Source organism: Girardinichthys multiradiatus, chromosome 6, assembly GCF_021462225.1.
Source record: "Girardinichthys multiradiatus isolate DD_20200921_A chromosome 6, DD_fGirMul_XY1, whole genome shotgun sequence".
Classification (NCBI taxonomy): Eukaryota; Metazoa; Chordata; class Actinopteri; order Cyprinodontiformes; family Goodeidae; genus Girardinichthys; species Girardinichthys multiradiatus.
Window position 1 is genome coordinate 35,982,514 of NC_061799.1, and position 16,551 is coordinate 35,999,064.

General features: G+C 38.4%; 1 protein-coding gene across 2 annotated transcripts in view; it reads right to left on the reverse strand.

Annotated features, from left to right (window-relative positions):
- gnal (guanine nucleotide binding protein (G protein), alpha activating activity polypeptide, olfactory type) overlaps nt 1-16,551 on the reverse strand; it is a 79,331-nt gene that overhangs the window by 34,559 nt on the left and 28,221 nt on the right. For both annotated transcript variants that reach the window (XM_047367355.1, XM_047367356.1), the window contains exons 3-5: nt 16,118-16,172; nt 15,830-15,949; nt 753-850 (exon numbers count right to left, since the gene is read on the reverse strand). In XM_047367355.1, the coding sequence (XP_047223311.1) occupies nt 753-850; nt 15,830-15,949; nt 16,118-16,172 (273 nt within the window). The remainder of the gene's footprint in view (nt 1-752; nt 851-15,829; nt 15,950-16,117; nt 16,173-16,551) is intronic.

Genomic DNA, 16,551 nt, shown 5'->3' on the forward strand with positions numbered 1-16,551 from the left:
CTCTTATTTACATGTGAATCAAGAGGGGAAGCAGAAGGAGAGTACTGTAATCTGCGAGTCACTTTGCATGTCCAAACTTCCTTTTACAGGCAACAGAGGAGGGCCTCTGCCGTGTCCAAGGTACCGGATGAGCCTTCCAAACAATCTGGGGCACCATGGAAAGACTCACCAAAAGCTGCACCTTGTTGCGGCACGCCGCAGTTATCAGCATTTCCCAACAGCAGTGTCTAAAGCACAACTGTACCATGTTAAGAAATCCTTGCGGTCAAAGTGAAATCATGACCCGCATTGGATCTGTGGCACCAAAACGACACCAAATATTTAAAAAGAAGAAATCGGAGTGTTCAGAGCTAGCTGTTAAATCAACACAATAGGTCCAAAGAGGTCCAACACTGGGACATTTCAGTGCAGATCAGACCCAGCTTTGCATATCGCCATGGAGATGTGTCAAACACACTGACGTGAGGAGATATATGTATGATTTTCCAAAGGCTGACTACAACTGTGGCTTGACTAGCCACACCCAGGGCAAACATACCTCAGCCGTGTTCATATATGACCTGACACCAGAACACATGCACACACTGCATAGCTTTTAACTCCATCAGGACAAAAAAAAAAAAAAACATACCATGCAGACTGAAATGTTAAGACTTATCCAGCTTTCTGGGTTTTATAGCAGCGAACACACGCGTGTTCAGAGTGTGCTTATAAAGGCTCAGAATGTGGACACCAAAAGCCTGGACTCTTACTATTGTGCGCAGTCGATGAGCTGGTATTCGTTGGATCTCTCGAAGCATGCCTTCACTCCTTCATCGTCCCACAGCTTCTTTGCGTGATCGAAGAACTCCTGAAGAAAACAAGACAATAAAAACTTTAGGAAAAATACTCCAGTTTATTACGTATACATACAGCTTTAACAATCCTTAGCTGCGTTAAGGTCATCAACAATGATGAACTAGAGCTTAAAAGACCTGAGGGCAGTGGAGCACAATGATGTTTTTTCAGCCCACTTTTAGTAATTTTGACAATTTATTCCTAATTTCTCCTCTTCTTAAACTGATCATATCTGTAGATTTATTGCACTTTTAGTTTTGCTTTATTTTGATTCCATATTTTTAAAATATAAAAACATTTTATTTACTATACTTAATTTATTTAGTTTTATTGCCACTATTATTGAACCTCTACAGAAGTCATTCAAATTAAATGTAGGTTTTAGTTTATTTCTATTTAATTTGTTTGTTCATTTATTGTTTTGTTTTTTTCCGACTAATTTATTTAAATGTTGCATTCTTCTCATATACCAGCTGAAATTAAATGCTGATTTTTTATTTATTTTTTTACTTTTCTTTTAAATTTCAGTCAGTCATTTTCTATACCGCTTCTTCCATAATGGGCTGCAGGGAAGCTGGTGCCCATCTCCACCCCTTAACTAATTGTTAAGTTTTATTCAATTATTTTTATTCTAGATTTTAGTTTCTTCTCTGTTTCTTTTATTTACCTATTTAAATCTTTATAACAGTTGTTCTTTCATTTATCCATCCATCCATCCATCCAATTATTAGAGAGCGTCATTTTAAAACTCTTATCAGGATTATAAATGTTGATTTTTATGCAGATGTTTTGTATCTCGAGGGCTGCACGGTGGCGCAGTTGGTAGCATTGTTGCCTTGCAGCAAGAAGGTCCTGGGTTCGATTCCCAGCCTGGAGTCTTTCTGCAAGGAGTTTGCATGTTCTCCCCGTGCATGCGTGGGTTCTCACTGGGTACTCCGGCTTCCTCCCACAGTCCAAAGACATGACTGTTAGGTTAATTGGTCTCTCTAAATTGCCCTTAGGTGTATGAATGAATGTGTGTGGTTGTTTGTGTGTTGCCCTGCGATGGACTGGCGACCTGTCCAGGGTGTACCCCGCCTCTCGCCCATAGACTACTGGAGATAGGCACCAGCTCCCCCGCGACCCACTATGGAATAAGCGGTAGAAAATGACTGACTGACTGTTTTGTATCTCTTCCTGAACACCTGAACATCCCTTCTATCAATGCCATATTTTAATAACTACTTCAATAACTTCCATGCTTAGCCTTGTGTCGCTCATTATTTCTTCATTGCATGTTGGGTTGCTCTCATTAAATTAGAAAAGTGCTCTATAAATAAAGTCTGACTGATTAGCCAAAAAGTAAAATAAAAACAGATTTACGGTTTTTCTGTTAAAAACAATTACAAATGAATTTGAGACTTATGTTAACGAGAAACTATATATATATATATATTTAGAAAGCTATATGAGTAAACATGCACATGTTGCTCACAGCAGGTTTTATAGTACAAACTGTTCTTCACTCATGGCTGTTGCCTGAAGGCGGGTCCTTCTACATTTCAACATCAGCAGTTTTGGTTGTTTTCATACCCAAGTTTTTCCAGGTACAAAAAGCGTCCACCTGTCACAGGACGTTTCACACCGACCAGCAGACAATTTGTACCCTGCAGCATTTGAATGGACAGGATTCTTGCATGCTTGGATGAATCATTTACAGTCTTGTTCTCACTGTCATTTTGGTTTGTTTGTGAATCATAATATGTCATATTTTATCAACTATTTCCAAATGGTAGAAATAGGGTTTAATATAAACATTTTACCCAAATTATGAGAAGTTTGACCATTTTTATTAATAATGATATCCATGATTACTTAAAGTACCTAACCAGCATGAAAAACAAACTGATATGCAATGGTTTGAGTTCATAGGTATGAAAATACAGGTATGAAATGGAAGGATGCTAGGAAAAAATGGCAATGCGAGGGTACAAAGGTGGGGTAAAAAATGATCCAGAGCCCCTGGAGGCAGCAGGACTAATATGCTGTTTTAATGCCAGCATTTGAGTCCAGAAGGGCAGAGAACGGATGCATTGCCAGTACTGAGCATTACACATACAGTGTAACACCACTTTTACGCAAAAATACATTCTTTCTAAACAAATTCTTTAATGTCAAAGAACTGCGATGCCTGCTTTTCCTAAAAATGTTGAAATGCTTTTATTTCCATGGCATGGTCATAATGACTCATAAAATCTGCAACATGTTTGCTGGGGAGTCAGAGATATAGTTCATATAGTTCTCCTAATGAGTAAAAAATAATGATCAGTGGTCCAAAATCTTTGCTACAGCTCAATACGAGAGAGTCAGCCAACAATAAGCGACAACAGAAAAACTAGCCTTGAAAAAAGATATTCTACAATGATGAGATGCCAGAGAGAGTACTAGAAAAACCAACATTTTCCAAGGCTGTAATGAGCACACAGCAATGTAGTGCTGCCCCTCCTACACCTGTTGCTGCACACTGCAGATTAAGTCTATCAAAAGAAGTTTACTACACTTTTCACATGCTTACAAGAAGGACAAATCTGGCTGTTGGGACAAATTTCTAGTCATTAAAAACATGGAAAATGAAGAATCGCCACTAATCACTCTTTTTAAAAGCTAAAACTGTTGAGAAAATACAGATTGATAAACTATACACATGCAGATAGTCAAACTATTAAACCAGGTAAGACTGGGTTTGTTAGATGTGTCTCAGTCTATATAGAGCTAAGGAGCAAAAAGGAATAATATTCGTATTAATAACCACAATTATCAGGACATACAGCTGATTTCATTCCATATTTATTTATATCCTCTTAAATACGGTTTGTGATTTGTGAAACTTATTCTATTGAGAAAACAGAGTGTGATTCAGAGCAAAATAAGCCAGTTTAGCTTTAATCAGTTGTTTTGCTATTTCTATGCTTCTAAAAAGTATTAAAATGAGGGATTCACAAATCACAAACTTACGTTCACAATTCAATATTTGAATTTACTGCAGAACTTTATATGATAATGTACTGGCATCAGAGTGAAATTCACAGTTAAAACAAGAACCGGTCCTGCAAACAAAAGGTGTGCCCACAAAGAGCAGAGATGGATGGAAACAATCGTGGACTTTTCAGAAAAATACTGAGAAATATGTTGACAGTTAAAATGTCAAGTCAATTATTTTTCTTTGTAGTAGGAGCCACATAATATTAGAGATACACTGATCCGTTTTGTGGCTTAAATCAAATGTTCAGTTATTTGGTAATCTGCCGATATCATTTCTACCCACATTTGCATACATGGAAAAATACTATTTCAAAAATAAAGTTTAAATATTTACAGAGTTTTTGCTGTCTTTAGCATCTTATATTAGCGATTACTAAAACATCAGCCCCCAAGAATCTACTTAATTCAATTGATTGAGATTTCCCAAAGGTTGACCAACATTTCCAAAACTACCATGTTTCATGACAGAGACTAAAACTCAAAGGGATAAAACGAAGAAACTATGCTGTATAATGCAAGCTGAAGTCTTGATCTCTCTCACTTTCTCACAGCTAGAATCAAGATTAGTACAAATGTTAAAATGCCATGCATTTCCCGGTTAGCTTTATTAGATAACATATTGGATACTGGAGCTGGCTTCCAATTTGGCAGTGCGGTAAAGGAATATTTCAGTTTTATTGGCATCTGGCTTGGTTAAGATTTATAATACGTTGAAAAATCTGGACTGGATTACACTTGGTTAAATACAGGTATTTTCACTGTTTCTAGATTAGCCTAGATGAGATAAAAAAAATTCAAAATGTTCACAGCTTTGGTGCAGATTAACACTAAAAATAATAGTAATAATTTAGACTTAACTGATCTCACAATGAAGAAATTATCCTCTGCATTTTACCCATCTCTATAGATAGCAGTGGGCTGTCATTGTGCGGCACCCAGGGAGCATTCAGGGGCTAAGGGTCTTGCTCAGAGACTGAGAGTAGCAGGCTGTGGGATTCGAACAAGGGACGTCGTGGCCTCTCCGGGACGCAAATGCCCTGCTCTGTAAGCCCTAGACCACCACTCCCGACAAGGTCCCTGGGCTGCTATATTGTTATGATGCATGTATTTTTATTTTGAAGCACTTTGTGACTGCAGTCTGAGAAAGGTGCTATATAAATAAAACACATTCTAGAAAGTAGAATGCAAAACTGCAGTCTGGGAACTCATCTTTTTAATACAAATTTTTTGATTTCAAATTTCTTTAAATTTTCTTATCCAGACTTGGAAAATCATAAAATCTAATTCTAAGCTTTTCCAGACTTTGCAAGACTGTATCCCATCCATGACTTCAAGGCTTTCCCCATCCCCAGTCGTCTCTGGGTATGCCCTACCCAGAGACGACTGGGTGAACAACCCTTACCGGCTCCTCTGAACATGTCTTTCTGACTGAATGGGCTCCTCCTCTACCCTGGCACCAACACATGACTCTCTGCACTCAGCACTGGCTCTACGCTCCAACGGGAGAGGGAGTGGGGGTGGGGGAGTAGCCGCGAACCAGAGAGACAGAAGAGCCTGATAAATGATCACATGCTCCGGGATCCGGTGATTAGGTTCAGCGTGGAGAAACTCCAACGATCTCGTACAGTGTCACAGAATAGGCCTAAACTTCAGACACAAAGCACAAGTAACCCCAACTCTTAGGGGCCATCATGTTATATATAGAGAGAAAATGTGTGATGCAACCATAGCGGAGTGGAATTAATCTCCTTTCTTCTCAGTCAAACGTCTAACAGCCTCTGCAAATATCAGCAAACTTGAGATTTTGTTTTACTGTAGCACACATCATCTAGGGGCTTAAAGTCCTAGCAGAAGGCCAGACTAGGATGTTTAGAGCTTGATGGAGTGAGGATTGGGGTGGGTGTATGATCCTTAGGGCTCTTTTCCACAGTAGCGTGTGACACTGGGCTTTTTAATAAATGTAGTGTGTGCTGCAGTGCCCTACAGAGGAACTGATAACACAGAAAGGGACCAGAAGGGAATTTGCTGCTTTAACACAACGTTTTTTTGGTTGTTTTTTTCTTTATTTAACTCATTCCTGTGTTCCCAGTCTGCTTCCACACCACGGGAACAGATTCTCTGCTCAGATTGAGTTTAATCAAGTACAGTTTGTGATGTCATGGCAGTTGAATCATATAGGTCAGGGCTGAGACAGAACAAAATGGCCCACATCTCATTCGACTTATCAAAACAGTCCTGATGGGGAAATTGTTTGCAACTTCTGTTACAAGGGAAATCTAAAATTCCTTTGGGTAACGTTCTGTATACAGCAAAGGCCCAAGGTTTTAAAAAAGATAATCAAACAATGCAATAATCAATATAAATTTTGAAATAGGAAAATTATGTTTTTGTTTACATTTTATAAAAAAATGACATGCCAAAAATTATTTTAATCATTGTCAATAATCAATGGAAAATTCTTCACCATCAAAGCAATAAAGCCCTTCTTGTAATTGCTGACCAGATGTTTGCATGTTTCCCCTTGTAATTTGACTATTTATCTTTGGCGAAGAGCTCCAGGTCATTGAGGTTGGAAGGCCTTCTTGCCATTACCCAAATCTTTAGCTTGCGCCACAGATTCCTGGATTCAGGTCAGGACTCTGGCTTTGCCACCACAAAACAAATAATGTTAATTCCAGTCAGAAAGAAACATGTTGGTAAAATTAAAAGATTACTTTGAACCTAAATCTGCCAGAGGTTTGAATAATTTTGGGCTTAACTGTAATAATGAATTCTGGACTGCAGCAATATGTTGGGGAAAACATTTGGGAAAGAAAAACGTTTTCAGAAGTAGATTAAAAGGTTTCAAAAACTGTTATTGGAATACAATGATAACGCTCAGGTTTTTACCAGTACTTAGGACCACAGGGTCTTGGGTTGTGAGATGGTGGACCTTGTGGGGTTGGGAGGGTTTATAATAACTTATATGCCTCTGCAAGTGGATTTTTCAAAATAAAAGCTTGATTGGTGCACAAAATCACCCTAAGGTTTAATTTTTTACCATTTCACACAGGCTGACGATATCTACAGAGCCAAATGTAGCTTAAGTCATCTCTATTAGGAGATTCAAGTTCTGACCTTCTCCGACTGTTGCTGCACACTGCCTGTTAGCTGGCTAAAAGAAGGCTACCTTGTTTCCCCTCATTCATACAGAAATGACTAAATTGGAGGTTGGAAATTTTTCTGGTCATTATAATACAGCAAAGATGTGAATCATAACCTTGGGAAAATTCTTCATTAAGTAGACATTAAACAAATACATTTGCTGTCTTCCATCTCAACAATGTGAAACAGTGGTTAAAAAGTAAAAAAAAAAAAACTCAGCTTAAAAACATTTACTGATGTCTAAATGTGGTTGACAAGTGGTTGAAGTTTATCAACTGGGCTAACCAAGCCGGAAATTCAATGTCTGCCTTTAGGTTAAATCTAAATGGGACTTGTGGGCAAAAAAAGTAAATTTCTGAAACAAATTTCTAGGCTTAACAAAGACAAGTAAAGAATAGCCTTATATAGCCCTCAATTCCAAGGATGTCCAGCAGCTAAAAAGGTAACACTGTTTTAAAACCACAGTTAACAAGATACAAACTAACCTTTAGGCTGTAGAGGACTTTAGCTCATTCTTGTCTTAAATCTTGATAATAGTGTTAAACTGCGTTTGTTATACTTAAGGTGACCATATTGAGAGAATCTTATACTAGGCTGTGCCCAACTTTGGTTTGGCGCCAATAGGAAGCTGTAAAGCAGATGCCAATTTTAGAACCCTTAGCAGCTAAGGGTTTGCCAGTCACTGTATTTTTTTACAATGCTTCTAAACAGTCATATCTTGTCCTTCAATTAGGCGTTTCCTTTTTCTACTTGGTACCCAAATCGCTGCCACAAAACAATAAAAAAGCTGAGGAGGGTTCTTCAACTCTTTTATTATTGAGTGTTGTCGGCCAGCTGGGTGAGAAGTGTTTATTCGTCAACTAGGCATGGGCCAGTACGATATTGTAACATTATCACTGTAGAATTCATACTAAAATATTATATTAAGAATTACAAATTCATAATAGTTGTATAATTGCATTTATTTAAAACAGAAAAGCAAGTGATGCTACTGCTATAAAAACAACAGCACACCTTAATTTTTACAGTTATAATAATGTTACAGATGCCACAGACTTTATGTGTGAAAGTCTACAGTATCTCAATAAGTCTAATAAGGATGTCCCTTTAGAAATCCATCCCGGGTCTGCTAATATTCATTTTGTATACAAGTGAATGCAAACGCCAATTTTCATTTTTACGCAGATGATACTGTGAATTATAGCAAGTATATTAATGCCATTAACGCAATATAATTTTTGTATTTAAAATACAAAAACTTAAGTCAAAACAAAATAACCTCCCTGGCAACATTTTGCCAGTTTTTGAGTAAAAGTGCCTATGGGCAGAATGTTATCTTTTTTTGTCTCTACATTAAGCACTTAATTAGTTGGGCTATCTGCTCTAGTAGAAACCAAGCAGTTGGCTGCTGAACACATACTTGCAACTGCAATTTCAAAATACTGTGATCTTTATTGAGGGGATGGGTGGCACTCCCATAGTTTTCTTAAAATGGCTGTTAGTGTTTTTTCTGAACAGAAATATTTCCAAACATCCGCATTTGTCTTTCTTACATGCCAGGACGAAGGTTAGTAGCATTATTTTTGCCAGCTGACCTTCAATGTGCAGCAAAAGTAGGGAGGAGGGCAAGGCAGCTTTACTCTATGTGCTATACATATAATATATAAATATAAGGAAAATTCACTCCTTTTCTGGCATCTCAGTAAAAGAGCTTTAAAATTTTGAAGTTTAGAAAGCATAACTATATCGACACACAAAGTACCTCCACTTCTTACTTTAAAATAATAGATACATGAGACAGAAGGTGTCAATAACAAAGCAGATACCTACAAATTAAAGAACCTTCTTTATGCTTACATTAACTTCCCCAGACAGTCACATACTGTCAGCAACTGGATAGCAGTTTTCAAAACAGGCTTCACCTTGCAAAGAAATATTGTAGATTTCTAACATCATAAGATCTTGTGCCACAAGATATTGTTGCACCCCAGTTGAATAGTACATCTGTGTTAGATTACAGTTACTGTATGCAAAGAGACCTGGATTTCTTGGGTTATCTTAAAAGGAGTCTCTGTTCACTGCTTTTTATCTTCGAATATGAGGATTTTAAATACATATCAGCTCTCCATGCCAAAGATCCTCGAGCGTTCAGCAAAAGGAAAAAAAAAAAAAAACTAATATGACACAAAATATTTTAAATGATGATGATCACCATAATGCAGAGGTGTGAAACTTAATACTTTCAAACTCCCTTTTACAACCAGCCAATGAACAAGGGGACAAATATACTACGGGGCTACTCATGGCTCTACTTGGTAACTAGATTACCAGATTTTTAACTATACTCAGTTACAGTGTCACACCTGTTTTAAATGGAAACATTAGTACTGGTCAACTAGCCTGAAAGAGGAAAACAGTGCAAAACAGAGGCTATGGGTGATTTGAATTTTGCTTCAGCTCAGTTGAAAGACGCTGTCGAGTAGGTAATGTTGCTACAGCAGTGACATTTGTTTCCATTTGCATAGACGACCGTTTTCATCCGTGCTTTCTGTTTCATGGGTCAGCTGTTCTACTACGACAGGGAAGAGGAAAAAAAGCCAGGTCTTTGGCTTATAAACCCCATGGTCCTCATTTAATATCAAACGTAACGGTTTTGATGAAAATTAAAGCTCAACTCCAACACTTATACTTTGTGAAATGAATAGATTTTTTTGAACTTTCTGTGTTTTAACCAGCAACAGGTCAAAACAGAATTAAAAGTAATTTTGGTAGCAGACATTGTAAAAAATATTCTTCACGTCCCCATTTTGTACCCCAATTTTTGGGGTAAGAAAAGGAGCTATCTGCCCTTTCCCAACTTGTTGCTGCGCCAATTGCTCTTTTTTTTTGCTTCAACAAAGCCAGTAGTTTTTAGAGTCATAGTAAAGACACTAAAGGAGCACAACCCAGTTTTTCTGCTGAAGTGATGTGTGCCAGTTATCAGCATCAGGGAACACCAATGTGTCTACACCATATACATTTTAAACTCTTTATTGAGATGCCAGAATTAGTCCTGGAGTGACCAGAGTTTTTGTAGAGCACCGAGTAGTGCTTTGCTCCTCCTCCCCAACTTATTGCTGCGCACAGCCAGTCGCACCTACACTTGCCCCCTCTTACAATAAAAACAAATAAGCACCACAACTGTTTTTATTGAGGTGATACTTTTTTTAATATACTTTATATATATTTAAGATATATTTTTTCCATTAAAAAAAACTTACCTAAAAAGATAAAAATCACAATTATTTAAAACAATTATTCACTGAGCTTGGAGAAATTATGCATTTATCACATTCAAAAAAAGGTAACTTACATTTACTTGGAACATTAAAATGTCTCTGATACCTTTCTGATATCCTCCCCCACAATAACCGAAATATTTTTTTCAAATGTAGCATATTATATAAAAAATAAATGAAATAAACCTACTGAAAGATCATGTACATGTATTTAAATGTCATCAGTTCCAGTTACGTTTAGTATTTGTTGCTGATCAACCCGTCCAGGTTTAAATTTAAGGAGGCTGACGTGTGATGCAGAAACCACCCAGTAGCAAATCTTGCACCTCATGTGTTTCTGATCAGCGCCTGTGTTTCCACACAAATAAACTGACTTGACCTGTTTTTTGTTTGTTTGTTTTTTTAAAGGTTTTTGTGGCACTAGTGGCTTTTGTTCGTTAGGAGCTGAACAGGAAAGAGGGCAGAGAGAGAAGGGGAAGATATGCAGCAAATAGCCTGGGGCTGGGGATCGTACCAGTGACAACATTTCTGTTTTACTGAATGCTGCTGCTGTGACTGTGGGTGTCGGCCTATGTGCCCATTTGCAGTTTTAATAAATTGTGCCATCTACCGCAGGGTGTTTGGTATCAACCAGGACTCAATTCATACCCGGCAGGGCACCATTCCGCCAATCCTTCTCTCCTCTTTTTGGACTGGTGAAATCGTGCACCATCCAAGAGGTATTGCACACAATGGACCTACTTGCAAAGAGGAATATGCCAAAATAAGAAAAAAACTGTTTTTTGGGGTTTTTTTGTGGCACTAGTGGCCCTTATTTTTTTATTTTTCCAAAGTAGGCAAACAAGATGTGGGGTGGAAAGAGGGGGAAGACACGCATCATAGTTCTCCTGGGTCGGGACTCGATCCCAAAATGGCTGCGTCGGTGACTGATTCGTCCGTATATGGCTTGCACTCTACGGCTTAGCACCACGCCCAAGTCTTTGGATGATTAGTTTGTTCTTGTGATTGTATGAGCCTACAACTAAATTTGAACAATAAATTTAATTAATTTCAGAGCCATATTGAAAACTACAATTGGCAAGCTACAAAGAGGCGTGTTGAACAGGTACCCAAGTAAATAACCCAGCTAATATTACCTGTAGCAAAGCAGGCCAACTAAAGTCATAGAAAATCTCAAATGGAAGCAAGCTTGGACAAACGTCGATGAGTAAATAATAGGTATGAAGTGACAACGGGCAGAACAGATCCAGAACCAACGATGAGATCTGACATCATCATACAGTCAACACCAATCACAAAGTTTGCCCTTCCTCAGCCTTAATTAGCTAGCAGCAGATTTAACAAGATTCCAACACAAAGCACAAGATCCAATTAATAAATTAAACTTCAACCACTAAGATTTTCAGATGTTTTTCAAAATATTTTTGTTTGGCCATTTCTTTTGCTTTGAAACTGTAAATAGTTTAATACTGTTTTTGAAAAATAATCAAGTATTTGGTAAAATTACTCGTGTAAAGAAGGAAAGTATATATAAAGTTTATAGCTTCATGCTACTCCCTTTCAAACAATGATGACGGTGCGGCGCTGGTGGTGTAGGGGTTAAGCGCACGACCATATTTGGAGGCTATAGTCCCAGACCCCGCGACCTTTGCCAAATGTCTCCCCCTCTCTCTATGCCCCTCTTTCCTGTCTGCCGACCGTCAGAAAATGAAAAATAAAGGCCTCTAGACCTGAAAAAATATCTAAAAATAAAACTGATTACAATTTTACCCTGCCTCTCGCCCATAGACTGCTGGAGATAGGCACCAGCTTCCCCGTGACCCAGTATGGAATAAGCGGTAGAAAATGACTGACTGACTGACAATTTTACATTATATTCCCCACTGCTCAGCAATTTAAAATCGCCTTACAATACATTAGACAAAGGACTACATGTGAATTCGCCCCATGCCCATTTGTACACACATTAAGTAGCCACGAGTTGCTATTTCATCCAAACTACTTCCATTTCATACGTGAATCTGTATCTGATTAGCGTATCTGTTTAGTTATTTCTTTAGTTAAGTAGACTTTGGAATAATCAAGGTAAATAATCCCAAAAATCCTCATTTTCTCATCCCCATTTGGACCAGCTGACTCCTTTGAAATACAACACATTATGAGCCCCAATCAAACCAAAATAACTACCAGTGACCTTCTGCTGATACATGTCATTCACTGGAGTTGCATAGTTACATTTTCTTACAGTAGATTAAGAGTACTTGTATTTCAAAATTATCTGCTGTCAGAGTGGGTACAAAACATCTCAACATAAACACAAATTGATGCATGGTCAGCAGGGAATGTACCGAGGCAAATGGCTTCTTTTCGTACCTGAAAACGTCAGGGATAGAGCAACCAAAATTGCAAAGGCAAAAAGTGACCAATGGGGAAAAATGACAAGCATCCTGGACAAAGAAACAACCAAAAACTAGATACACTTGTTTGCATTAATTGATTAAATGCAACAACTGCAGAGAGTCTGTTTTTTGATACGATCCAGTACAATAATAGTTTTAAACGTTTCTTAAACAAAATCAAACATTTGCAAGATGCAGTTCCTCTGACCGATACTGTGGATCACTTCTATATTTATCATAATAGTACATTTAGTTCCAAGTACTTGGTTGTTTTATAAAAAGGCACATTTCCTTTCACTGACACCTAAGGAGATACAAGTTATTGTCTACTTCTTCTCTTTCTTTGTACAAAGCATGACATCATCTGCGCAGAATTTTCCCAGCAAAACACGCTTCCATGTTTCAAAACGGCGCCACCAGATGAAAGCCATAGGTTGCTGATTGGCCGGGCCGGGACACCGGATATCATGCCTGGTGGCACTGAGTGACAATGTGGTGGTGACACTGACGGCACAAATGAAGCCCGAGACTGATGACAAGAACAGACGGTCCAAACAGAGCCGTGCTGTTGTCTTACGGCCTGGGCCGGGGCCTGGGAACTCAACGCCGCCTCTCCCCGTGGCCCCTTACACAATCTGACCCAACGTCGCAGCCGCACAGGCCACAGCAGCTCAGCCGGGATATTAACTGCCCAACTGGTTCTTAAGATGTAGAGTTAAAAAAAGTTGCTAAAAAAAATATTATGCTTTAGATGTGAGGAAGGTAGGCAGAAAATATACAACTTGCTGTACATTCGGTGATTGTTTAGATTTGTTTGGAACGACTAACACAGCAACAGGTGGGGGAGGGGAGGACAGGGCTACTGTATGCTCTATACATCCGGTTTCTAGGTTTTGTAGGAGATCCATAGCAACAAAAAAAGAACTAAATAGAAATTTAAGATGCACCGATGACTGTTCTTCTGGCTGTTACCGATTTTTGTATTTTTCTTTGAGTTCTGACTTGCCAAATACAATTCTGATTTTTATTTTCTAAAGACCACAAAACATAAAAGAGGGACAATGTGCTGCGGGTTCTATGATAGAGGAAATAGTTTTGAATCCAATAGAAAAATGATGGAATTACACAAGATTATCCCCATTTTTCATGTCTCCAACCTTTATCTGATTTTATTATAGTCCCGCAAAAACAATATTTGCCCCCTGTCAGATTTCTCATTGGAATCATACCCTTTATTAAATCAAGAAATCAAAAAAAAGCAACAGATCAGGTCTCGATCTAAACAGATTCATGAACCGATTAGATACAAAGTCTCTTGCATTTATCTGCCTGGAAAGAGTTACAAAACTGTTTTAAAGGCTTTGGAGAAAACACAGAGCAGCGGTGAACCTTCTCAGGAGTGGAAGATCTACCAAATTTACTCCAAAAGCACAGAAATTACTCATCCAGGAGGTCACAAAAGGACCCAGTACAACATCTCAAGAAATGCAGGCACTACTTGCCTTAGTTAAGGTCAGAGTTCATGATTCAACAATAAGGAGGAGACTGGGCAGAAATGCCTCCATGGGAGAATTCCAAGGTTAAAACCCCGGCCGACCAAAAACAAAAACCCGTCTCACATATGCCAAAAAACTTCAACAAGCCTTTTGGGAAAATATTCTGTGGACTGACCAGACAAAAGTGGAACTTTTCAAAAGGCATGCATGCCATTCAATCTAGCATTAAACTATCACAGTAGAAAATGAACATCATACAGACAGTAAAATATGTAAAGGTATTTAGTTGCTTAGCTGCTTCAGGACCTGAAGACTTGCAGTTTATGGGCTTGTGAATTGTGCTGTCTACCAGAAAATCCTAAAGGAAAATGACTGGTCATCAGTTTGTGACCTAAAGCTCAGCTGCTCAAACAGTGGTCTAGTCAAAGTTTAGACTTAAATGTGACCGAAATGCTGTGGGATGACCTTAAACCTCTACACAGATTGGTTGGGATTGTCTTCCCCCCTCCCAAATTAATAAAATCATTATTTGAAAACTGCATTTTGTATTTAGTCAGGTTATCTTTCTCTGATATGAAAACAGAGAAAATCTGTAAGGCACCAAATACATTTTCACAACAATGCACGTTAGTTATTTTGCTGATCCATTTATATTTTTTAAATAGGGGAGAACAAATCGTATTTTTTAGGATTTGGTTGACCGGCCGAACACCAATCAGAGCTGAGCCAATTCCAACTGCTGGCTGATTAATTAGGGTTTCTCAAAAAAAATAAAAATAAAAGGTATTTCCGTTTTGGTTAACAGGATCCTAAAACAGTACACAAAATTCAAACTTAACAGATTTGGAATATAAACAGAGAGAAGTATAGAAATTCTTCCAAATTCTGAAAAAAGTCAGAAAAGGGTAAATTATTCAACTTAAACCATTCCTCAAATCGTTTTGAATAAACATTTCGACAATGACTATTTTTCGTATTTTTAAACTGCTCACTGAGAACATTTCTGGACAGAAATGAACTCCTGTAAATTGTAAAACCCGACTCTCCAAAGCGCAGATCAACAAACGGACTACAGATTAACCCGGTGTTTCGTTCACACCGGAGAGACAGCTCATATTTCCGTTTGGTTCCAGTAAAATCTATCTATAGCTCTTTATCAATTCGTCATTCCTGCTCCGTGGTGCTGCACGGCCAGTGTCAAACAAGGAAGACTTTCAGAATTATGTAAAACATTATCTACATTTCCAACACATGGCCTCGTGCTATTAAATGGATGATCACACACAGAAGAATCCGGTGTACTCCAACTTCTGCATTCAAATCCACACATTCAACAGGGAACTGAGCCACCCAACAAGCTCCCGGTGTGTCATTTCCATCCTGCTTTTTAAAGTAAAGAGCCGTGGCTTCTTAAGAAATCAAGTCCCAATGTGTGAAAAGATAAAGGAAACAGCCAAATTCCAGCTAGTTTTATCTCGGATCACCGTTGTCAGACATACCTCTTTGCTGAAACACCAAACCCATTACATCACATGCCATCTAACGCCCACGTGAGCACGCGTTGGGAAAAGGAAAGATTAAAAACACACGCATATCCAGCACACAAGCAAATACATTCACAAGAACTGCGTTAAAAAACAAAAAAGGCTCTTACCTGTGGATAGTCAAAGTCCGATAGTGGTGCTATGCTTTTGATGTATTCGATCCTAAACTGGTTCTCTGGATTGGCTATTGGGACTGGGGGTATTAAAGTGCTCATCGCAGACACTATAGTCTATAAAGCAGAAATGGGAGACAAAAGAAAATAGAAAAGGCACTAAGCAGGATGAATACCGGAGGGGAAAAATGCTAAAAAGCCTGTATAATAATCAGTAAAATGGGATTGCAGGGGGATTCTCTGTAACAACAGACACTGAGCAGGGTACTGCAAATGCAAACTCACCACTATGGCATCCTTCACGTTTTTCCGAATATCCTGTATTTTCTGTTTCTTTTCTCTGCACAGAGACAAGACACATCTATGAGGCAGTGCATACCAACATACAGGGTTTATACACACTTCTTATAAAAAATTAAGACTTTTACAGACTAAGGATTCCAGAGATCTCAGTCCTTTTTTTTACCCGTTTTAAAATATCAATGCTACATTTTGCTGGTAAATTAACCTAGATCACTTCATATGGAACCTGCAAATACCATGGTCTTGACAGGAAGGAAGGAAGGAAGGAAGGAAGGAAGGAAGTGAGTAAGTATGGAAGGAAAGACAAGAAAGAAAAGAAAGATGAAAGGAAACACAAAAGGAAGGTAGAAAGGAAGCACAGAAGATGGGACAAAGCAAGGACAACATTGAGGGAGGGAGGGAGAAACGATAGAAGG